Here is a 25,282-nt window from a genome sequence, read left to right on the forward strand (position 1 = left end):
CCTTGGACTTACCCCTAAAGGTAAAGCTAAAAATCTGTCATGGGACTACAAATCCTATTTAGTTGGAAGGTATCAATGCCTTCTTACTAGTTAAAGTGATTAGTTTAAGTTCATAGCTGATCATAAAGATAGGAATAAGTGTAAAAAAGATCACATAAATAAGACCACTGTCTGCTAATAATAATAGATAGAATTAAAAAAGAGAGAATGATCCAACATGGGAAGCAGGCCACACAGCAGACTCATAGAATGATAGATGCCCTAAGTAGCACTCTGGCCTCAGAATCAGCCTTTAAGGCATTCAGATCTGGCTAAAAAGCCCATGAGAGCATGTCAGGCATAGAAAGCCAAGTCACTATGGCAAAAAATTACGTACATGAAAGATCTCTGTGAGTGAGATCCCAGTGGAAAGAACGGGCCATCAAAGTAGGAGGTACTTTTCTCTGAAGGGAGAAGAGAACTTCCACTTTGATATGGCCTTGTCTAAATAATGTTGGAGTTTGTGGACTCAGGAGGTTTCCAAAGCCTGGGCAGCTAATGACAAGAGTCTCGGGTGATCACTGACATCATAAATAAGAGTGTCATTTATTAAGTCAACAACAGGAGTCACTGGGCACTTGTTCCCCATGTAGGATCTCTGTTAATGTGTTGTACTACGAGAATTAATAGTAAAACTAGTCTTCAAACAGTACTTTATATTTGTGTGTCTGTGTGGGTGCGAACTGTTGAAATCTTTACTTAGGATCAAGTTGATCTTCTGTATATAATGATAATTAAAAATGAATCTTAATGAAGAATGGAATGGGAGAGGTAGTAGGAGGTGGGATGGTTTGGGGGTGGGAGGGTGGTTATGGGGGGAAGAACTGCTATAATCCAAAAGTTGTACTTTGGAAATTTATATTTATTAAATAAAAGCTTTCTATAAAAAATTTTTGAAACTCATGCATATGGTGAGTCTTCAAAAAATCATGGAAAAATATATCTTATGAAGAAACTATGTATGGGTTTCAGGTTTTTTTTTTTTTCTCTACCAAAATAAATGTATCTTTTAATTCCATTTTTTTTCCTGAGTATTTTGGAGTAACTTCATATAGAGATGTCATTATTTAATCCTCATGTATTTTGGCATCCTTGTGCATGCACATTTATAGAGTAAGCTTCTAAAAGTGAAGTGGTTTCATCAAAGTGTAAGTTTAAAAATATTCCTGGAGAATGCTGCCAAATATTACTCCAAAAATGGTGTCAATTTTTACCACTTCCAATAGTGCATAAAAGTCCCTGCTTCCCCTACAATGTTAGGTGTTATCAATAATTTTTAAGCTTCTAATAATTGGAGAGAGAAGACACTAGATTATATTGTTTTAATTTAAATGTCTTTATTATTGAGAATATAACCTATTTTATTTTTGAGGATTTGCTTATTTTCATTCTCTAGCTATAATTCTACTGGGTTTTTGGTATTTTTTTCATCAATTTATATTATAAATACTATATATATCATCTTTCAAGTGCTCTTTAAATAATATCTATGTATGTGTATGTCTACCAAGTTAAAAATATTGTTGTAATGTGTTTTTTAAGTTATAAGATTTTTATAAATGAATTTTTATTTTATGAGCCAAGTTTTAATCTTTTTAATTACAGCATCTTCATTTAACAACATGTTTAAAAAATCTTATTTTTTTTAAACTCAATTTCAATATCTCAATGGTTCCTTCTTTCCTTTCTTCTTCTTCTTTTTTTTTTTTTTGATATCTCAGTCCTTAAAACACATGACCAAGTGGTTTTGTGTGAAGAATAAAGTGGAGAGAGCATTTTGTTTATTCCACATCACCCAGCAGTTGTTCCATCGCCATTTAAATAGCAGTCAATCTTTTCTTCACTGATGTGAAAGGTGAGCCTTAGAAAGCTGTGTTTTACATGTAGCACTTCAACAATCTGATGCATGTCTGGGTCCAGTATTCCTTTATCTCAGAAAATCAGAGAGTTGGAAGAAAACAAGTGAATGGATGCTATGGAATAGAAACTCATGCCTATTTACATCCTCTTAGCAGATAAAAATACTTTGCCTCATTGTTACATAAAGGCAATGAGGAATTTCTATTCCCACTGATCTTCTTTTTTGCCCTACCATTCAGGTAATAAATAAGATTTTAGCTGTTGGATAACCTACATATAGAGCTAGCTCAGTCTTCATTCAACTTACATACATACTACTTACAAAAGAGGAATGATCTGAAAGACTGAAGGGATTACTCAGGAGTCTTTTTAAATTGGTAAAAAGGTCTCCCTCAGGTGGCAGCTTCACTTAGGTCTCTGTAAACATTGCTGAGTGAATAAAACTATGTGTCTCTTAGAGATATGGAGAGAAAGAAGTACTGTCTCTGGACCAGCACTGTGCAACTGGAACGTATCATGTGAGCCACACATGCAATTCTCAATTAGCTAGTAGCCACATTTAAAAAGATGAAAAGAAACAGGTAAAATTAATTTTAATACTATGCGTTCTTTGGCTCAGTAGATATAAAATGTAATCAATCAATGTAAAAAATTAAATCCAGTGTGTATGGTGAACTCACACCACGGCTCAGCTGGCACTGGCCACCTTTCAACCTGCTTAGGAGTGATGAGTGTATCTGTCGGGCTCTAGACGCTGCATCGCCGCTGAGGAGAAAGAAGCTGCACAAGGTGGCTGTGCTCCCGAGGTGCAGTAAGCCCAAAGAACTTGCTGAGCCGAGATAAGACGACTGAAACTACTCCCCTGACCTCCTGAGCCCTGAAGCAGTTCACTGGTTGACAGCAGGACAACAAAGGTTACTCACTGAAGCAGCAGTGCAGCCAGCAGCAGGGGCTCTTAAACCTCACCATATCCTGCCACCGGGAAAGAATTTCAGAGCTACTGCCTTGCTGCACTTGGCTGAGGAGATTAAACATCAGTGACGGAGCTTCTTGCTTATTGTAATTACCTTCACCTATGTTGTCTCTAGCTGGCATAAAACAAACCAGAATTTTCTTTTTCAGTTTTATAAATTTGAAAAGGAAGGTAAAGATGAATTTTAGCTTTGCTATCTGAAAAAAAGCAGTGTTAGAGAAAACTTCAGGCAAAGTCCTGAATTTGAAGTCAAAAGGTTTCTGTTAAGGCAAGTCTTGCCAGTTGAACCACTTAAATTTTTTGAACCTTGCATCTTTGGTGAACCATTTAAGCTTATGGCTTCAAATTTCCTTAACTGTATAAAATGGGGAAGATAATATCAATTGTGTTTATAGGTTAAAGTATTTTTTTTAAGATTTTATTTATTTATTTGAGAGGTAGAGTTACAGACAGTGAGAGTGAAAGACCGAGAGAAAGGTCTTCCGTCTGTTGGTTCATTCCCCAAATGACTGCAATGGTCAGAGCTGTGCTGATCCGAAGCCAGGAGCCAGGAGCCAGGGGCTTTTTCTGGATCTCCCACATGGGTGCAGGGGTCCAAGAACTTGGGCCATCTTCTACTACTTTCCCAGGCCATAGCGGAGAGCTGGATTGGAAGAGGAGCAACTGGGACTAGAACCAGTGCCCATATGGGATGCCAGCGCTGCAGGTGGAGGATTAACCTACTGTGCCGTGGCGCTGGCTACTGAAGTGTTTAGTAACCTATAAAGCGCCATATGAGTTACTCTTACTGATCAGAAGAGTCCCAGCTAACCACTAACTTGCTTTGTCTTGTATGTGCCTCTGATTTCTCACATGTAACATGAAGTTTAACTTAATGATTTGTACAGTGGTATGCTTAGGTGACATTTAACACCTTCTATTAACCCAAAACAAAAATATCCCATTCAAAATACCCACTAGGCAAAGCAGTCTATGTTAAGTATAGAGCCCTTAGATCATCAGTCACTAGAATAAAACCTAATGGAGTCTTTTTTTTTAAGGTTTATTTTTTATTTATATGAAAGGCAGAGTTAGAGAGAGAGAGAGAGAGAGAGAGAGAGAGAGAGAGAGAGAGAGAAAGAGAGAGAATCATCCCTCCACTGGCTCACTCCGCAAGTGACGGCCACAGCTGGGGCTATGTCAGGCTGAAGCCAGGAGCCTGGAGCTGGATGGGAAGTGAGCAGCTGCATCTTGGATCGGTACCCATGCAGTGTGGTTGCAGGTGGTGACTTAATCCAATACGAAACAACGCCAGCCCCACAATCGTTTGTTGTTTGTTTTGAGTGATATTATAAGCCAGGCACAGAATTTGATGGGGGGGAAAAGAGGGAAACAGAGACACATTTCAGACTCAGAAGAAAAGAGAAACTAGAAAACAGTATAATTATTTTCTAACATTACGGGTAGGAGGTGCAAATACACGGGTCTGCAGAGCCGGGGCACATGAGATCCATGAATGAAGAAGGCCTGACAGAGACCAACAGTGAATAGAGGGTGCACTTGGTGAACTGGGAGTTTCTGCTCCCCTCCAAGGGGCAACTGCTGGCAGTATCAGCTAGTTTTTTTTTTTTTTATCTTTATTTATTTATTTATTTTATTTTTATTTATTTATTTATTTATTTTTTTATTTTTATTTTTTGACAGACAGAGTGGACAGTAAGAGAGAGAGAGACAGAGAGAAAGGTCTTCCTTTGCCGTTGGTTCACCCTCCAATGGCCGCCGCGGCCGGCGCGCTGCGGCCGGCGCACCGCGCTGATCCGATGGCAGGAGCCAGGAGCCAGGTGCTTTTCCTGGTCTCCCATGGGGTGCAGGGCCCAAGCACCTGGGCCATCCTCCACTGCACTCCCTGGCCACAGCAGAGGGCTGGCCTGGAAGAGGGGCAACCGGGACAGAATCCGGCACCCCGACCGGGACTAGAACCTGGTGTGCCGGCGCCGCTAGGCGGAGGATTAGCCTAGTGAGCCGCGGCACCGGCCCTTTTATCTTTATTTATTTGAGACACACGCAGAGAGAGAGAGAGAGACAGACAGAGAAATAGAGACAGAGAAGTGGACTTCCACCCTCTAAATGCTTACAAAAGCTGAGGCCAAAGCCAGGAAGTGGGAATACAATCAAGTCTCTCATGTTGGTAGCAGGAGCCCAAGTACTTCAACCATTACTGTTGCCTTCCAGGGTTGACAACCAGGAAGCTGGAGTCAGGAGCTGGGAATTGAACCTGGGCACTCTAGTATGGGATGCAGCTTTCTTAACTGGTGTCATAATGGTTGTGTTAAAGCCTGTACTTGATTTTTAAGGAAAACTAGAAATTAGGCTTATGTAAAACTTCCTGACTTTATACCTGTCCAGGTAATTGAAACAAAACCCCTCATAAGTCAGGCATAAAAGTCACCTGGGGTCATTCGGGAGGAAAACACAAAACAGCAGGGCTAAGAGAAAAAGCAAAAAGGGCACTCAGAATCTCGGGCTTTGAGAAGAATCTATCTCTCTCTCTTTCTCTCGCTCTTTCTCTCTTTCTCTCTCTCTCTCTCTTTCTTTCTTTCATTCACAGGCAGAGTTAGACAGTGAGAGAGAAGGTGACAGAGAGAAAGGTCTTCCTTCTGTTGGTTCACCCCCCAAAATGGCCGCTACGGCCAGCATGCTGTGCCGATCCGAAGCCAGGAACCAGGTGCTTCTCCTGGTCTCCCATATGGGTGCACTTGGGCAATCCTTCACTGCCTTCCCGGGCCACAGCAGAGAGCTGGACTGGAAGAGGAGCAACCGGGACAGAATCTGGCACCCCAACCAGGACTAGAACTCGGGGTGCCAGTGCCGCAGGCGGAGGATTAGCCTAGTGAGCCGCTTGAGAAGACTTTCTAAAGTTTCTTAGGTCAACCATGCAACCAATGCCCGAGAAGCAAAAAAGGCAGTGTTTCAGGGGATCAAGAATAGTGAATATATGTTATTGCAGTTAAGCAAAGGCAGATTGGCAACCAGGAGGGCAATTTCAGGGACTCCAGGAGCCAAAGGCTAACTGCAGGGACTAAGAATACAAACACATGGGTGGGAATAAATGATTCTTTTGAGAATTTTGGCAGAGAAAAGAAAGAAGGAAATGGAATCATAATTTGAAGTGAGAGAAGTCAAAGAACGCACTTCTGAAGAGAGCAAAAGGCTGACCATTTTCCTAAAGGAAGGAGGTACCCAGGGAAAGAGGATAACTGCCAAGCAAAACAGAAAAGATACACATGATGTAAACAAGCTCCTGGAGGATGGAAGCCCTTGGAGGAGAAGGCAGTGACAGCAAAGGAGGAAAAATGTTTCATGACCACAACAGTGAATCTGAAGAAAAACTTAAAAGACAGAGGCTAGCTCAATCCTGAAAGTGAAGGCTAAAGAGTGTCTAATAGCTATCACTTCTCAAGCAACAGATCTGCAATCTAATTAATTTTGTTGCAGGGGAAAGAGCCCAATGGATAAATTTTAATTTGGGCTCAAGTCACTTCATTGTGCTTATTGGATCTGACAATTCAGGAAATGTTGTGTGTGTGTTTCTATTTCGTATTTGTTCACCAAACGTACACCATAAATCAGAAATGCCTATTAACCAAAAGCATACATTCCAATGATTTATTTTACAGGACCTCATTACCAGCTGTAGGGATACTATCGAGTAAAAAATTTATTTATATATATATATATATATAAAATCAGGAGGCTAGAATATGGAAGTCATTAAATTCTAACTAAATATTTGTCAATATGAAATTGACACACTGGCAGAAAATCCACAGTAATGTGTAATCAGTTAATAAATTAGCGGACAAGTATCTCCCCGACCTAGATACCTAAAGTGTATGTGGGGATGGGAGAGTGTGTTTAGAGGGTGTGGAGGGAGAGCGACTGTCAAGAAGGAGTGGGTGGTTAAGCTGCTGCCCTGTAATGCCAGCATCACATAGGAACACCAGTTCGAGTTCAGGCTGCTCAACTTCTAATCCAGCTCCCTGCCTAGGCTCTTGGGAAAGAAGCAGATGATGGCCCAAGTACTTGTGAGAGTCCCAGCTGGAGTTCCAGGGTCCTGGCTTTGGCCCGCCCTGGCCATTGTAGCCATGGCGGGGGAGAAGGGGGAAAGTCAACCAGCAGATGGAGGATCTCTCTTCCCTGCCCTCTCTATAACTCTGCCTTTGAAATAAATAAGTTTTTGAAAAAGAAAGAATACTGAAGATACTGACCATCATGATTTTGCACTTTTAAAATCTTCCCTCTCAGTATATATTGAAAATTTTACCCAACACCAATGTGAAGCCTAATAGGTATCCTGTCACCAAACTGTATTATAAAAAACAATGATGGGGGCCAGCGCCACGGCTCAATAGGCTAATCCTCCATCTAGCAGCGCCGGCACACCAGGTTCTAGTCCCGGTCGGGGCACTGGATTCTTTCCGGTTGCCCCTCTTCCAGGCCAGCTCTCTGCTGTGGCCAGGGAAGGCAGTGGAGGATGGCCCAAGTGCTTGGGCCCTGCACCCCATGGGAGACCAGGAGAAGCACCTGGCTCCTGCCTTCGGATCAGCACGGTGCGCCGGCCGCAGCGTGCCAGCCGTGGCGGCCATTGGAGGGTGAACCAATGGCAAAAGGAAGACCTTTCTCTCTGTCTCTCTCTCTCTCACTATGCACTCTGCCTGTCAAAAATAAATAAATAAATAAATAAATAAATAAAAAAAAACAAAACAAAACAAAACAAAACAATGATGGGGTCAGCACTGTGGCACAGCAGGTAAAGCTGCCACCTGCAATGCTGACATCCCATATGGGCAGTGGTTCAAGTCCCAGCTGCTCCACTTATGATACAGCTCTCCATTATGGCCTGGGAATACAGTGGAAGATGGCCAAAGTTTTTGGGCCCCTGCATTCATGTGGGAGACCTGGAAGAAGCTCCTGGCTCCTGGCTTCAGATCAGCACAGTTCCAGCCGTTGCGGCCATTTGGGGAGTGAACCAGTGGATGGAAGATTTCTCTCTTTCATTTTCTGCCTCTGTCTCTGCCTCTCTGTAACTCTGCCTTTCAAACAAATAAATAAATCTTAAAACAAACAAAACAAAATGTTGGGAGTGCATTTGGCCCACTGAGTAAGACTCCTGCATCCCCTAAGTGCCTGGGTTCAATACTCAACTCTGATCCCAGCTGCAGAACCTGGGAGGTGGCAGTATTGGGTTCCTGTCACTACATGGGTTTCCTAAATTGCAATCTTGGCTCCTGATTTTGGCCCGGATCTTCCTTTGGCTATTGCTGGCCAATGAAAATGTATTCCCTCTTTCTCAAAAGTATAAATGTAATGTTGTTCTATAACACTCAGAAAAGATTTTCTGAAAAAGCTTTTCCCCCCTGATTTAATAATCAAGATGCTTATGTTCAAGCTATTTATAAGCTACATATGTGCAATCTTGTTCACAGGATAGAAACCATGACTTAACACTTGGTCAATTAAAAGAAATCTGCTTTGTTTAGTAAAGCCTTAGTTGCTTGCAAAATTCAGGATGCATACAGCAACATAATAAAATAGTAACATTATAATAAAATTGAAGACACTTAATGACATTTTTCTTTAACAAGGCAACCTCAGACATTTGAAATTGTTGTTATAAATCATTTCTGAAAATTAACATTCTACATGATAGAACTTGAAAAGTTTTCATACTTTTTTAATGAAAAGTCAAGATTTCCTATAAACTTTTTAAGCAAAGCTGAACAGTAACAGTGATTCTGCACAACCATTAAGAATGCTAATTCTCACATGTGCTCTGAGGCTAGTGCAGGATGGAATTCTAAAGCCATAATGGACTGTGGGATAGAGATTGCAGCTCTCATACCAATTACTGGCTGTGTATCCCCCCAAAGAAGACATGTGTCTAAAAACAATGTGAAAAATAATTAATTTTGGTCTAGCCACTAGAGTTTTTATTACATCATTGTGAAAACTGACAGCTAACAGTACTACAATTAGGTGGAGAAAGGCAACATCATGGGTATATCATTAATGTGTAAGCAAAAAGAACTGAGGAACATTGTCATGATTATAGTGAAGAGATTTGGTAATATTCATTTTCTTTCCGAATTTTATGAAAAATTATTCTGTCCCAGAAATAAATGATTAAAACTATTCTTTGTGTTAAGCTATGGCTTTCATGGTTAGGACAGCAGGGATGCGAACCGGTGCCCATATGGGATGCTGGCACTGCAGGCAGAGGCTCGGCCTACTATACCACAGCACTGGCCCCTAAAGAAAAGATTCTAAAATGTGTATGAGAGAAACGCCAGATTACTTTCAGAGGATCTCCAATTAGACTCACAGCTGACTTCTCATCAGAAACCCTGCAGCCTAGATGAGAATGGCAAGATATATTTCAAAACATAAGGAAAAAATGTCACCCCAGAACACTACACCCTGCAAAATTCTCATTTCTGAATGAAGGTAAAAAAAAAAAAAAAGACCTTCCAAAACAAACAGAAATTGAAAGAATTTGTCACCACTTGTCCAGCATTAATAAAAGATGCTTAGGGATGTGCTACACACAGAAAAATAGAATTATGGTCATCATTATGAAAGAAGGTAAAGGCAGAAAATCTCCCAGTAAAAGTATAAAGGAAATCCAAAGTAAACAGCAGGAATATTTATGGAAAAATGGCAGGGCCAAGTTGTTACTTCTCAATACTCACTTGAATGTAATGGTCTCAACTCTCTAGTAAAAAGATACAGACTGGCTAAATGGATTAAAAAACAAAACCCATCTATTTGCTGCCTATAAGAAACACATCAAATCAACAAAGATATCTGCAGACTGAAAGTGAAAGGGTGGACAAAGATATTCCATACTAACAGAAACCAAAAAAGAGCTGCTGTAGCCATCCTAATATCAGACAAAATAGACTTTAACACAAAAACTTTTAAAAGAGACAAAGAAGGGCACTATGTAATGATTAATGGATGAATTCAACAGGAAGATGTGACTATAATAAACCTAAATGCACATTGGCATAGACAACGAGTTCTTTGAAAAGACCCTAGAGGCAGAGGCAATCAAAGCCAAAATTGACAAATGGGATTCATCAAATTGAGAAGGTTCTCCACTGCAAAAGAAACACTCAGCAAAGTGAAGAAAGAGGCAACTGACAGAATGGGAGAAATTATCTGCAAACTATGCAACTGATAAAGGATTAATATCCAGAATCTATAAAGATCTCAAGAAACTCCACAACAACAAAACAAACAACCCAGTTAAGAAATGGGCAAAAGACTTAAACAGGCATTTTTCAAAAAAGGATATCCAAATGGCCAACATACACAAGAAAAAATGCTCAGCATCACTAGCTGTCAGGGAAATGCAAATGAAGGCCACAGTTAGGTTTCACCTCATCCCTGTTAGAATGGCTTTCATACAGAAATCAACAAACAACAAATGCTAGTGAGGATGTGGGGAAAAGGGTACCCTAATCCACTGTTGGTGGGAATGTAAAATGATACAGCCACTGCACAAGACAGTATGGAGATACCTCAGAAATCTGAATATATACCTACCATATGACCCAGTCATCCCACTGGGAATTTACCCAAGGGAAATGAAATCATCATATGAAAGAGTTATCTGTACTCCCATGTTTACTGCAGCTCAATTCACAAAATAGCTAAGACATGTAATCATCCCAAATGTCCATCAACCTAAGACTGGATAAAGAAATTAGGGGATATGTACATGGTGGGATACTACACAGTGGTTAAACAAACAACAAAAAGAAATCCTGGCATTTTTAATGAAATAGATGCAACTGGAAAACAGTATACATAGTGAAATAAGCCCATCCCCAAAAGACAAATATATGTTCTCTCTGATCTGTGGTAACTAATAGAGTACCTAAAAGGTCATCTACAGAAGTGAAATTGACACTTGGAGATATAATGACTTTGAACCACCCTTGTCTCAACTGTTGGGGACAGTTTTTTTTTCTTTCATACTATTTGTTGAACTCTTTACTTAGTATAGTTAATATTATGTGTATAAAGTTAACTGAAAATAGATCTTAGTAAAAAATAAGAATGGGAATAGGAGAGGGAAAAAGAAAGAAGGGTGGGAGTATTGGTGGGAGGGCGGGTAGAGTGTGAAGAATCACTGTGCTCATAAATTTGTATTTATGAAATGCATTTAGTTTGTATATCTTAAATAAAAGGATTCTGGGAAAAATTAAAAAAAAATATGTGGTTCTCAAGGAACACAGGAAAACAATAAATCATCTATATGCACAACTGTACTGTTAGCATGGGCCAACTCCGTAAGAATGACTCAAATTGAGTATTGTTGAAGTTGAAAGCAAGGAGAGGGTTGTTTGCTGTTGTTTGGTTTGGTTTCATAAAATTTTTGTTGCTGCATAGGAAAATCAGTAAGCAAAGGGTTTTTGAGAAATGTGATTATTTATTTGGACCTTGAAGAAAGGGTGAGCTGTCTACAGATGTACAGGCATCTCATATGAGCTATAAAGACAACAATCCCCAGGTAATACTTTACAGGAATGATCAGTAAACTTAGCTAGGGTATTGGGTATGTAGACGGGAATATGACAAGCTAAAGAATTTAGTAATTCTTTGGGAAGCATTGTGGATATTAGATACCACTTGATCACTATCCTAGTGAAAGCTATGCAGGAAATCTGCATTTTTATGTTCTATGAAAAGACCCAGGGAACCTGGAAACTGTCCATTCATGCAGTGAAAACTCAACAAACATTAACTGAATTTCGGCTCCTTAAATGTTTTCCTGATGGAAAACAAAAAGAGATTCCTAAATTAGAAAGAGACTGCTGAGAAATCAGTGGAGCATAAACTGTCTTAAATAATGTTCCTTCCCAATTCTAAACGACTCCTCTGCAGGCTGGGTTTCTAGCTTTAAGTATTAACCAGTTAGTCGTCCTGGAGCACAAGAGCCTACCTTAGCCTTTAGACCTTGGCAAGCCAGTGCTGATCTTGCTTTCTATCATGAGAGAGGAAGGAAAAGGTATGATTACTTGTATTGAGCTGATAGCATTCATGAAATATGAAGACTCACAACACAGTGCTAAAAAAATGCTACTCAAAAACAGAACCAATGACTCACTCAGATTTAAGGATGAAAGTATGGTGCTAAGCAACTGAGCAATAGTCTCTAATTTCTCAACATCTTTATATTTCACTTATAAAAATTAACTTACTTCAGAAATGAAAGAGAAATCTGGATGCTAAGCAATATTGTAATTCTCTCTTTCCACTTCTTAACAATTTCCCTAAATTTCTTTTATAAACATTGATGGCACTTTTTAAAGAAAAAATAATTCACTCAAAAATATAAATGACAGCCTATTTCCATACAAATCAGTCAAATCTATGATGATTAGATCAAAGGTTATTATTTTGCCCTTCTGCTACCATTATTCTCTAGAGGAAAGGCTTTAAGTTAAAAACTCAAGTTAATATTTCTCTTCTTAGCTCCTCCAAGGGTCACCTTGAAAACTTCAAACTACGTACCTACCTCTCTACTTCTTATTCTTCAGAACACAGATCACTGTGTCCAATTCCCTCGTTCCATGGAGAAGGAAGCTAGCACTCCCACCCTTAAAACTACTTGTGCTGGGTGAGTCCTGCACATTTTATTTTCAACTGTTACGGCTGATAACACATTACATTCTACAACCAAACTCCTTCCTCCTATCCAGCTAAAGCTCTGTATCTGTTTAAAAAATTATTTAATTATATTTATTTGAAAGGGAGAGAGAGACACACAGAGAAATATCTTCCAACAGCTGGCTGACTCCTCAAATGCCCATGGCAGCTGGTGGCCAGGAACTTCATCCAAGTCTCCCATGCGGGTAGAAGGGACTTAAGGCATCATTTGCTGGCTCCTAGGGTAAGCATTAACAAGAATCTAGATTGGAAGTAGAGGCGTGACTCAATCCCATGTCTTTATTTTTTTAAAGATTTATTTATATATGTCAGTTGAGAGAGAGAGAGAAAGATCTTCCACCTGCTCACTCTCCAAGTAGCTGCAATGACTAAGGCTGAGCATGGCTGAAGACAGGAGCCAGGAGCTTCATCTGCATCTCCAACATGGGTAGCAGCGACCCAAGCACTTGGGACATCTTCCAATGCTCTCCCAGGCCATTAGCAAGAGCTGGATGGTAAGTGTACCAGCTGGGACATGAAGCGGCACCCATATGAGATGCTAGCATTGCAGACAGCAGCTTAACCTGCTGTGCCACAACACCAGCCTCGATCCCATGTCTTAAGCACTTGTTTAACCCACTGTGCCATAATACCCACCCCAATCTGTATCCTTTGGTCAACATTTCTCAATTCTGTCCCCTAAAGTGTCGGCTCTATTTTGGATATAATCAGTACAGGTTATAGGATCTAATCCACAAGTTTGGGTACCAATATTTTAGTCTGAGAAAATTCTAAACTAGGCATAACCAGTTTAGAAGAAAGAAAACAGAGAGATAAAGGAAAGGGGGCTAGAAAGAAAGAAGCTTCCTGATATAACATCAAGTTAAACCAATGATAAATAATGCCCAGGTAGGGAATGATGGGAGTGTATGTATCACACGAAAAATGTAAAAGCTGGCAAAATCCTCAGTCCAGTTGGGGTTTTGAGTCAACTATAAAAGCTCTTAGGTGATTCATTCACTCAGTCAAGTGATATTTATTGAGAGTCTACTATGGGGACACTGTGTGAAAGAACCTCCGGGTATTGAAGTATGCCAGAAAAGGATTGGTCCTTAGGAGTTCATATTCTGATAAGGAAGAGGAGGTGGTGGCAGAGTTGGTCATCATATTAATTAATTTGTTATTAAATTAATAATGTGTTATTAAAATAACTTTTAATAGTTACAGACAGAAAAAAGTGCTATGGGGGCAGGCATTTGGCCCAGCAGTTAAGATACTGCTCAAGATACCCACATCCCATGCTGGAGTGCCTGGTTTGAGTCCCAGCTTCTCCACTTCTGATCCTCTGCCTAATAATGAGCCTGGGAGGTAGCAGATGATGATAAGTCAAGTACTTTGGCCCCTGTCACTGATGCAGGAAACAAGGATGAAGCTCCTGGCTCCTGGCTTCAGGCTGGCCCAGCCTTGGGGGCATTTGAGAAGTAAACCAGTAGATACAAGATCTTTCTCTGCCTGTTCAATTAAATAAATATTTTTAAGTGCTATGAAGGAATAATAATAATAGCAATAATAATCATATCCATCAGTTGCACAGCTCGTACTAGGTGATAGGCACTATTCTTAAGTATCACTGGAACTGATTCATCCAGGAAGAGGCTCTATTATTTTAAAAATGAAGAGACCAGGCCCCAAGCCACTCATAATTACTGGTCCAGTCAAGACTTGAATCCTGGCCATCTGATTCCAAAATCCAAGTTTTACCTCACTCTCATACCCTGATGTGTCTGAGGTAAAGCAAATGAGGAGGAGGAATTACTTTAGATAAGGCAGTGAGAGAAAGTCTATCAGAGGAAGTGATATCCAAGGTGAGATCTAAAAAATGTAGTCCTTCTATGGCATTAGTTAGAGAGAAAAAATAGTTGTCTATTGGGCTGCCCCTACTACAGGCCATCTGCACATGTGAATGATCATCTTAATATTATCTATGGCTTTTCCACTATTGAAAAACTTGGGATAGCAATATTTCAAACACATGGCCTGGGATCCAAGTAAATGGAAACAATAAAAATTTATAAGCCTACAATACACAATAATAATTGAAAAACATTCAACATTCTCTATTCAGTACCTACATGATTCAAACTTTTTACTTGGCTAAGAATCATGTCATGCTTGTCCAAATGATTGCAAAACTTGAATGAGTCAGTGTCAAATTAATGAGGTTGTTATAATCTTCCATTCTACTTTGTAGAAAATTCATATTTTTGAACAAAGAGGGAATCAGGCTACTAATTTTTATTTATTTTCTTTAAATTTCAGTCAGTCATTGACAAGTATACCCTTTAATGCATGTTCTGGCACAATGTTGTCAAGAATTCTGTGGGTGGGGGGTATTGTGGCATAGCAGGATAAACTGCTGCAGTCCACAGCTGAGCACTCTCTGGAGCCTTGGCTGCTTCGCTTATGATCCAGCTCCCTGCTAATGTAACCGGGAAGTCAAAAGATAGCCCAAGTGTGTGGGTCCCTACCACTCATGTGGGAAACCAGTATGGAGTTCCTGGCTCCTGGGTTCAGCCTGGCCCAGACCTGGCTCTTACAGATCTTTGGAGGAAAACTGGTACATAGAAGAGCTCTCTCTCTCTCTCTCTCTCTCTCTCTCTTTCTCTGTTGTTTTTTCAAAGTAAGTAAATAAATAAATCTAAAAAAAATTCCCTGGGCAGGGATGGGCTGGTGAATATTATGGTGCAGTGGATTAAATCACCATGGGTTAAATTGCCACCTGGTGTACTCTCATCCCATACTGGAGTGCCTGGGTATGCGTTCAGCCTCCAATTCCCATCCAACTCTGATGAGCAGTCTGGGAGGCAGTAGGTAATAGCTCAATTACTTGATTTCCTGTCACCCACATGGGAGACCAAGAAGGAGTTCCAGGCTCCTGGCTTCAGACTGGCCCAGCCCCAGCTATTGCAGGCATTTGGGGAGTAAGCCAGCAGGAGGAAGACTGCTTTCTTTTTCTCCCTCTGTGTTTCTTTGCCTTTCAAGTAAAATGAAAATAAATAAAAAATAATTCCCCATGTTTTCCCACAAAACTCTTATCCCTCATTACTTTCTAGCTTGTTCAAGTCAAGAAAGAAACTATCTAATGAAGAATAAAATCCACAACCTCTAAGGCTTGACCAGAGAGGGGTCTGCTGAGAAACTCTCCAGATGGGAAGAGTGAATGTGTTCAGAGCAAAAGAACTCTTATCTTAAGAGCTAGACAAGGACTCTTACGGACAGAAATCTGAGCTATAGCAAACCAGATTTTCTCCTTTATTCAATCCTTCAAGAACTTTGCTTTATTATTTTAAAAATCAAATTATTGGGGGCCAGTGTTGTGAAGCAGCAGGTTATAAGCCTCCACCTGTGAAGCTGGCATTCCATATGGAAGCCATTTTGTGTTCTGGCTGCTTCACTTCCAATTCAGCTCTCTGCTAGTGCACTGGGAGAGCGGAAGAGGACAGCCCAAATACTTGAGGCTGTACCCACCCACGTGGGAGACCCCAATGAAGCTCCTGGCTCTCGTCTTCAGCCTGGCCCAACCCTGGCTGTTGCAGTCACCTGGGGAGTGAACTGGTGGGTAGAAGATCTTTCTCACCTTTCTTCTCTTTCAGTATCTCTGGTGAACTGGTGGATAGAAGATCTTTCCCTTCTTCTTTTTCAGTAATTCTGCCTTTCAAATAAATAAATCTTTTTTTAAAAGATTTTTAAAATTTTATTTGAAAGGTAGAGTTACATAGAGAGAAGGAGAGACAGAGAAAGAGATCTTCCATCCACTGGTTCACTCCCCAGATGGCTGCAACGGCTGGAGCTGGGCTGGTTGGAAGCCAGGAGCCAGGAGCTTCCTCCAGGTCTCCCATATAGGTGCAGGCCTAAGCAATTGGGTTATAGTGGAGCAGCCAGGAATCAAACCAGTGCCCATTTGGGATGCCGAGCTACAGGCAGCAACTTTAACCTGCTACGCCACAATGCTGTCTTCAATAAATTTCCTTTAAATTATTTTTTTAAATTTAGATTTTTTATTTGTTTGGAGAGAGAGACAGAAAGAGAAAGATCGATCTTCTATCTGCTGGTTCACTCTCCAAATGCCTGTTAATTGTCAAGGCTAGGCCAGGCCAAAACCAGAGCCAGGAACTCCACCCAGGTATTCTGTGTGTGTAGCAGGGACCCTAGACTTGGGCCATTATCCACTACCTTCCCAGGTACATTAGCAGGAAGCTGGATTGGAAGCTCAGAGTAGTCAACTCAGCTGGCACTCCATATGGGATGCCTGTGTCCCAGACAGGGGCTTAATAACTTACTGCACCACAAGGCCTGCCCCTATGTTTTACTTTAATAAGGAAAGTTTTTACTTCAGTAAGAGACTTATTTGCAAGCCACTATGCCACCATCACTATTCCCTGCCTCTGACGCAGCTGGAGATCACATTCTGCACTTATAAGTTGCTGGGGGAAAAGACAGAAAGGATCACTGATAACAGGAGAGAAGGGCAAACTATTCCAGCAGCATTTTCCCCCACCTCAGTCTCTCCACTCAGCCTTTGCCCACCTCTGATGCTCAGCTCCTTTCAATTCACCTTATACTCCTAATTCCACAGCTCCACATTGGGCCATCCTCCACTGCACTCCCGGGCCATAGCAGAGAGCTGGCCTGGAAGAGGGGCAACTGGGACAGAATCCGGCGCCCCGACTGGGACTAGAACCTGGTGTGCCGGCGCCACTAGGCGGAGGATTAGCCTGTTGAGCCACAGCGCTGGCCACTTCATACATTTGAGACTGCCTGGTAAGACAGCCTACACTACCGAGATAGTTGGATTTTCATCACTGCGTTTGAAATCGGCCCCATTTTGGTCCTGTAAGGGCTGAACCAGGTGTCACTAGTTCCCAGTTGCTCTGCTCCCTACCCAGGAATTCAATCTAATGGCTTGACATCAAAGAAATGCTCATAGGCTCCTAGTGATGGATGATTTGTTTACTGCCTTTCAACTAACAAAATTCTAGTTCAAATGAGGAAAACTCTCATTTCAAAAAAATAAGAAGAATGAAAATACTTTAATTAGGGCATAAATTTATCTGGTTGAAGACACAGTACAATAATCTGACTGACTCGAATGACTTAAGTGACTCTGGACTTAACCACAGGTAGATCTTTTACACCTATCCCTTCAATTCTACACCTGCATGATAACAAAAATAAAGCAATTCCTTTTCATGCATCACAAGCCAACCATGTAACACTGATAATTCCTAACAAGTAGAGACAGGCTTTCATTACTAATCTTGTGCTTACTCATGCTCTTCAGTGTAACTACCCAAATACTTGGAAATGCTTCTAGTTTTCCATGACCCACAGTTAGAATATATAACAAGGTAGAGGAAGGACTGTCTGAGAGTTAAGGAATTATTTTCTGTTTACTTTCAAAGACAGAAAATATTTCAATAAATAGGAACATCTGAAGGGTATGGATAAAATTCAAGACTTGTACATGGTTTGAATTACTTTCCCATGGATGTACGGTAGTCAAATTGATTTTTTTCTATGGAAATGCTGGCAGTCTCTCAGTCTATGGAGGAAATTGAATGCTGGCTACAATGACACAATTTGTCATTTTAGTTTTCAGAATTATGCCAAAACAAATGCCTCAGATAAAAAGATGGCAAAATACGTGATGCTTGCTTTTCTTTTTCACATGCTTAAAATCTATACTTTGATATTTTAAACAACACAATTACTTTCAATTCTCCAAACAATGTGTGATTTTACATTTTGGCTTCTGATCTTCCTGTCTAGATCTTCCTCCTTCCACAAAATGTACCTTTTCCATTTCTCTTGTTTCACCTCTACTGATACATCACATAGGTATCCACAAAGATTTCATGTGTTCCCAGAAGTCTCTGTGACCCCAGCTAACCTTGTATGCTTGTGTTTCATTCTTGGAAAATGCCTTTAATTTTATTTTCAGCAAGAAATTCTTATTACTAAAGAATATTTAGTTTATATGACATAATGAAGGTCTACTATAATCAAAACTTCTTGGTTAATTTTTAATTTGTGTTATTCACTGAAATAATACTACTGTGTTACTTTATACATATTCTCTGAAATGACTTCACTGGGTGAGGTTTGGCCATAGCTTTATGAGTAAAGGCAATTAAGGGCCAGCATCAAGGCATAATAAGTTAAGCCACCATCTGTGATGCTGGTATCCCATATAGGTGTGGGTTCATGTCCCAGCTGCTCCACTTCTGATCCAGCTCCCTGCTAATGTACCTGGGAAAGCAGCAGAGGATGGCCCAAGTGATTGGGCCTTTGCACCTGTGTAGGCCACAGACCTGGAAGAAGCTCCTGACTTCTGTCTTCAATTCATCCCAACCCTAGCCATCATGGACATTCGGGCAGTGAACCAGTAGATGGAAGACCTCTCTGTCTTTCTCTGTCTCTCCTTCTTTCTCTCTAACCCTGCCTTTCAAATGAATAAGTATATCTTTTTTCTTTTTTTTTTTAAAGTAATTAAAAGATGGCAGGTGGCTAGGTAGTTGCTGGGATGGAATGGAAGGAGACTCATTCATTTATTTTGTGTTTTTTGAAGCCTGTTCTGCAAAGCACTTTGGTAGCCCTGATGATGTGACAGATAAGAAACCACTAAACAAATAAAAAAATACACTAATCTTCTACCTTAGGCATTTAATCAACTAATCCCAAGATACAGAATGCAGGAAATAGTATAGGTGACTGACAGTAAGTACACAATAATACTGAGTAAGACATAGGAATGCTTTTTAGCAGGAGACAAAGTAAAGAGTTTCAAAGATTTCAGTCTTCAGTAATTGCAGGAAAGGATGGAGGAAGTCTTCCCAACACCCAGTGATCTTGAACAGGACGTCCCTCGTGCTTTATGTTGTGCAGACTTCTTAACACTCACATGGCATAACTAAGATTTATTTACTAATCTGAATTCTAACATGATCCAAGTTTCTCTACATTAGCTTACCTCAACATATGAAATTGGAAATATTCCTATTTTGTCGGCCAGCATTCCTTCAGCCCAGTTTTCATCCACTCTGCGGATCACCGTCAGAACATCATCCTGAAGAAATAACAAATTGTTAGTCTACCCGATCTCATTAAGCTTATGATGTAATTTTCTTTTGCAATACAAGGTCTCAGGTTTCATGAGAATATGAATAAAAATGTAGTGACATATCCCTAGCACAGGAATTCAACATTCTCATCAAATAATGGTAACTATCAGTCAACCTGCTATCCTTTCAGAGAGTTGTAAAATCTGAACTCCTTCACAAAGGGTTGGCTACTTATTTTGTTTAGACTCACAATTTGCAACCTCAAATTATAACTACACCCCCTCTTAAATTTGCTTTAGATTGAATCGCAGATACTTCTCACTTTCTTGCTGATAACACACCAAGTGCCCATTCAAATGCATATATTACTGCCTTTCTTTACAAGAACACAATATTCTCATTAAAATTCTAAACCATTTTATCAATTCAGTAAATATATTCCTATGTTTTTAATCAGGGAGATTTACATGTAAAATAAGGAAGCAAAGATGTTTTGTTTTGCTTTGTTTTTTTTATCTGACAGGCAGAGAGATAGAGCTCCCATCCGCTGGTTCAACAGGCTAGGACTGGCCTGGGGCCAAAGCGGGGAGCTGGGAGCTCATTAGCAATAAGCTGGAGCCAGGAGTCCGGAGGGAATTGAAAGGAGGTACTCAGGTGCTCTGATGTGGGACATAGGCATTTCAACCACTAGGCTAAATGAGCCCCTAATGTTTTGTTATTCATAATTCAGTACTTTAAAAATCCCTGGGTGGCATATACTCCCTTTAAAGTGGCTTCAAAATAAATTTAGGTTCTAAAGAGAAACATAGAGCATCAACCAAAATTGTCTTTCATGCAAGAAGTCTACGCACAAAATTACTTTCAACTTAAAGATTGGTTCCAGGTATTTTTAGAAGCACAATGAGATAGTTCACACACAATTTAGCCATATGCCTATATCCAGGTACAGAGGAAAAGCTGCAAAACAAAAACTCATTCTAACTTTACCTTGGCAAATGGAAGGCAATCTTTGTCTGCTTCCTTGTCTTTCACTTCAAAGTCATAAAGTGCTTTGCACTGAGGTGGGGGCTGAGGTAATGGTTTAATAATCTGCACAAAGTTGGTGGGGAAAAAGCCATGGACCCCATTGACTTCCCCATGGTACCAATTTTCATCCACTTGTCTTCGCAAAATGATGATGTCTCCTTTGCTGAATTTAAGGTCTCCAGGCTCTTTTCCTTCGTAGTTGTATAATGCTTTGGCACATGGTAACTGAGGTATACCCTTAAAGAAAAAGACAAATTTTAATGAAAGGATGTTTCAAAATTCTTTGAAAATACAACTGTACTATCATTGTTTCTAAGTCAAATTCAACTCTGCACTTGCCTCTGAAGAAAATCCTATGTTAAAAAAAACACGATATATGCTATCAATAAACAGCAAATACATAATAAATGTCCAGAATGACATTTATAGAGTAGGAAGTCCATGCCCCCAGCCACAATTTAGCCTTCTATTCCTAAAGTTAATTTTGGAGGAATTTCGCCTTATTTGTTCAGAGTTATTACAACATGAAAATATGACTGCTGAGTCTGATTTCCTGGTATGAAATTCAAAAACTAAGAGAAAACAAATATCTTGTATTAACTACTTCATTCATCAGGATAAGTAACCATTATAAGTAAAAAATTTAAACAGAAGCACAATTCATTAAGTTATTAATTGCTCTTAAGCTTGATTTATAAAAATCAGAGTTTTGCTTTTGGATAAATCTCCTTATGTTGCTTTTAGTGTGGCAGATTCTTATTCTTTCATAAACTTATGAAGCAGTCACTGAAAGTCCACTCTGGGGCAGAATCTAGTGTACAACAGTGAGTAAGGTGGTCATACTGCCTGCCCCCCTCAGGGTTTATAATCTGTAAATGTGTAGACAGTCAATCTTTTACAGTTTAAGATCAACTTCACCCTTTCCTGGTTAGAGAAGCACTGTTAGGCTGATAAGCTAAGAGGTGAAGTTTTAAATGTGATTGCATTATTATGGTTTTAAATGACAAGTTTAAAATTATGTGCACCCCAAGGCAATTTAATCATCACACAGATTAAATATGATACTTCCCAGTGGCATTAGAGGTGCCATTGTTGAGCATTAGCTGTCACTTTAAGATCTCTGGCCTCTCTGGGGCACTGCTGTCTATCACTGAATCACAGGATAAATGGAAATCAAACATGTCTAGAATAACTCACTGGATGAGCTTACAGGGCTCCTGCCTTTTGTGTCCTTATTCATCCAACCAGAAAACATTTATAAAATTTTTATTTTTTACTAGTCGACATGCTGGTGCTGAGGAGTTAAGGAGTTCTTTTCCTTAAAGGGTGAGATGCTAGAATAATTACAGTACAGTGTAGTAAAAGCAATGATAGAGATATGCACTCTGATGACATTTCCAGGGGTTGGTGGGTGAGAAAATGAAATGCTTCCTCAAGACTTAAAGAATACACAGGACTTAGCCAGGCAGTGGAGTGGAGGAATGAGAAGCAAAGAGCCCATTCCAGGCATAGGGGTGATGCCAGCAAAAGCATGGAGGTACGACGTAGCAGGTTGAAGACTGAGGTCTGTGAGGAATCTGATGTTCCAAGAGAGGAATTTTGGAACATAATGTGTAGGAGAGGAAGGAAGAAACCAGTTTGTGGAAGGTATTGAGTGTAGATTGCCGTATTCTTCAGGCAATGATAGGTCACCCTTAGGTTTGAAGCATTGATGGACATGGTAAAATCATATGCCAGATAGATTAGGCTGGTAGTAGTATGGAAAATAGACATGAAGTGGGAAGGCAAGCAGTCATGTAATAAGCACAGGCCTAAACCAGTTGATTTTTTTTTTTTTATTTGATAGGCAGAGTTAAACAGTGAGAGAGAAAGAAAGAGAGAAAGGTGCTCCTTCTGCTGGTTCACCCCCCAAATGGCCGCCACAGCCCGCGTGCTGCACCGATCTGAAGCCAGGAGCCAGATGCTTCCTCCTGGTCTCCCATGTGGGTTTAGGGCCCAAGCACTTGGGTCATCCTCCACTGCCCTCCCGGGCCACAGCAGAGAGCTGGACTGGAAGAGGAGCAACCGGGACTAGAACCCGGCGTCCATTTGGGATGCCAGTGCTGCAGGCGGAAGATCAACCAAGTGAGCCACGGTGCTGGCCCCCAGTTGATTTGTTTAAAAGTTTAATCTTGGGGCTGGCGCTGTGGCGTGGCAGGTAAAGCCACCACCTGCTGTGCTGGCATCCCATATGGGTGTGGGGTGAAGTCCTGGTTGCTCCACTTCCAATCCAGCTTTCTGGTATGGCCTGGGAAAGCAGAAGATGGCCCAAGTCCTTGGGCCCCTGCACTTGCGTGGGAGACCCAGAAGAAGCTCCTGTCTCCTGGCTTCAGATTGGCACAGCTCCGGCCATTACGGCCAATTGGGGAATGACTCAGCAGATGGAAGACCTTTCTCTCTCTCTGTCTCTGTCGTTGTCTGTCTCTCTCGCTGCCTTTCTGTAACTCTGCCTTTCAAATAAATAAATAAATCTTCTAAAAAAATTTAATCTTTCCAATAAAGTAAACCAACTGTAACATTATTCTTATCATTGCTTCCTCTTCCTCTTACAAAAGTGGATCAAAATTTTATACTCTTAATGAAACAGAACTTCATATTACAGTTTCAACAATTAGTTTGGCTTCTAGTCAGAGATTTATAATCTTGCCTATCCATAAGCCAAGCTTTTTTGTTAAATATTTGTGTTTGGCTTAAGAGAATGGTAATTCGTGCTCTCTAAATGCTATCAGCAATCATCTTTTCTTGGCTTCAACCATGTGATGCTGTGGATGGCTTATTAAAGCTGCTCTGAGAGGCCAATACATCCAGGAGGACGGCAGTTGAGCCTTCCAGTACTGACACCCTCATGTGTGTTAGTACTAAGATGTAGCTTCCAGAAGCATGACTCCTCTTGTTCAGCTTTGACTTAATCTTCTAGGCAATTCTGTTGTCCTTAGGGTTCCCCAGAAAGGAAATGTCCGTCAGGAAATCTGGTCCTTCATAATCCTGTGAACTTCAGTCTTATTCCATTTAATGTCCAATTTCCTAGAAGTAAGAATTCTAATATTTGCCTCTCCTCTCAGATGCCTCACTAGATTCTCTACTATGTATTTCCGGAAGCTTGGTTATCATAGCTTAACAACATTTCCCAAGATAGGTTTGAGAAATAATAGTGAATAAGACAGCAATAAATTCGACTGCAGGGAGAGAAAGAGAAAGAAAGAGCTGACAAGCATTTTATTAAACTAACTCTTGGAATCTAGCCAAAAAGACTCTGATGGGGCAACACATAGAGAACTGGGTACAAGTACAGCCTCCACAGCCAGACTGCTGGGATTTGAATCCCAGCTCAGCCACTTACCAGCTGCATGACCTTGGACAGACTAACCGCTCTGCGTTTTCATTTCTTCATCCGAGTTGTTTTGTGAGTATTTAGTAAATTCATATATGTAAGCCACCTCAAATGGCCCAGCAGGCAGTACATGGGTGAACTATCATCATCACTCTTGCCCAGCGTGAGAAAACTGTTCACCAGTGACATGGGGCACCTGACAATCTGTTTGTATCCATGCAGCTGGATGTTTTTCCTTTTGGCTGCAGTCACATGGCAATTACATTTTTAATATATAGTCACTGTATAACAATGCAAAGAATGTTCCTCCTAGGAAGTGTTCAGGATTTCAAAATGTGCATTTCTGAAGCACATATTTGTTTGATGAGTAGAATCCATTTATCCTCTGGTTGAACAGAAGAAATTACAAATTCACTGACATGCACCATTTAATAGGGGATGGCATTTTAGATGTGGCTGTACTTCATCTTGACAGGGCTAATGTAAGGCATTGGAAGCCTGCGTGAATTAATTGAAAATCCTATTACAAACTGAGTGACAAATAACTCTATTCACTATTATGGCCTGTTCTCCCAATTTTTCCCCATCTCAATTAGCTCTGTTGCTCTGTTTGGCCCACTCTGTCCAAATCCATGCCAGCCAAATTTGTGCACCAAGATACAAATTTAGCACTCTTAGAAACCATTCTGAAGTGCTCCTTGAAGAGATTTGTAAAATTCTAAATAACCACAGTATGGTTCTTTTGTGATGTCCTGATGGAGGGACTAAAGGTAGTTTTTTTTTTTTTTTAGACTTATTTGAAAAGCAGAGTAAGAGAAAGATAGATAGACAGACTAGACAGACAGACAGACAGACAAAGAGATCTTCCATTCACTAGTTTACTCCCCAAATGGTCCCAATAGCCAGGTCTGGGCCAGGACAAAGCCAGGAGCCAGGAACTCCTTCCTTGTCTCCCATGTGGGTGGAGAGGGCCCAAGCACTTGGGCCATCTTCAGCTGCTTTCCCAGGCACATTATCAGGAAGCTGGATCAGAAGCAGTGTAGATGGGACTTGGACCAGCACTGTGATGTGGGATGTTGGCAAGAAAGATGGAGGCTTAACTTGCTGCACCACAGCACCAGTCCCAGGAATTTATTTCTTTACAGATCACTTCCACACATCAGTGGCCATAGACTTAGTAACTTTTCCATGAAGCAA

The 25,282-nt window shown here is 40.5% G+C and overlaps 1 protein-coding gene across 3 annotated transcripts in view; it reads right to left on the reverse strand.

Annotated features, from left to right (window-relative positions):
• Positions 1 to 25,282, reverse strand: part of SH3RF1 (SH3 domain containing ring finger 1) — a 196,838-nt gene that overhangs the window by 53,601 nt on the left and 117,955 nt on the right. For all 3 annotated transcript variants that reach the window (XM_008249697.4, XM_017338128.3, XM_002709468.5), the window contains exons 3-4: positions 20,677 to 20,952; positions 19,599 to 19,694 (exon numbers count right to left, since the gene is read on the reverse strand). In XM_008249697.4, coding sequence (XP_008247919.3) covers positions 19,599 to 19,694; positions 20,677 to 20,952 — 372 coding nt within the window. The remainder of the gene's footprint in view (positions 1 to 19,598; positions 19,695 to 20,676; positions 20,953 to 25,282) is intronic.

Source organism: Oryctolagus cuniculus, chromosome 2, assembly GCF_964237555.1.
Source record: "Oryctolagus cuniculus chromosome 2, mOryCun1.1, whole genome shotgun sequence".
Lineage (NCBI taxonomy): Eukaryota > Metazoa > Chordata > Mammalia > Lagomorpha > Leporidae > Oryctolagus > Oryctolagus cuniculus.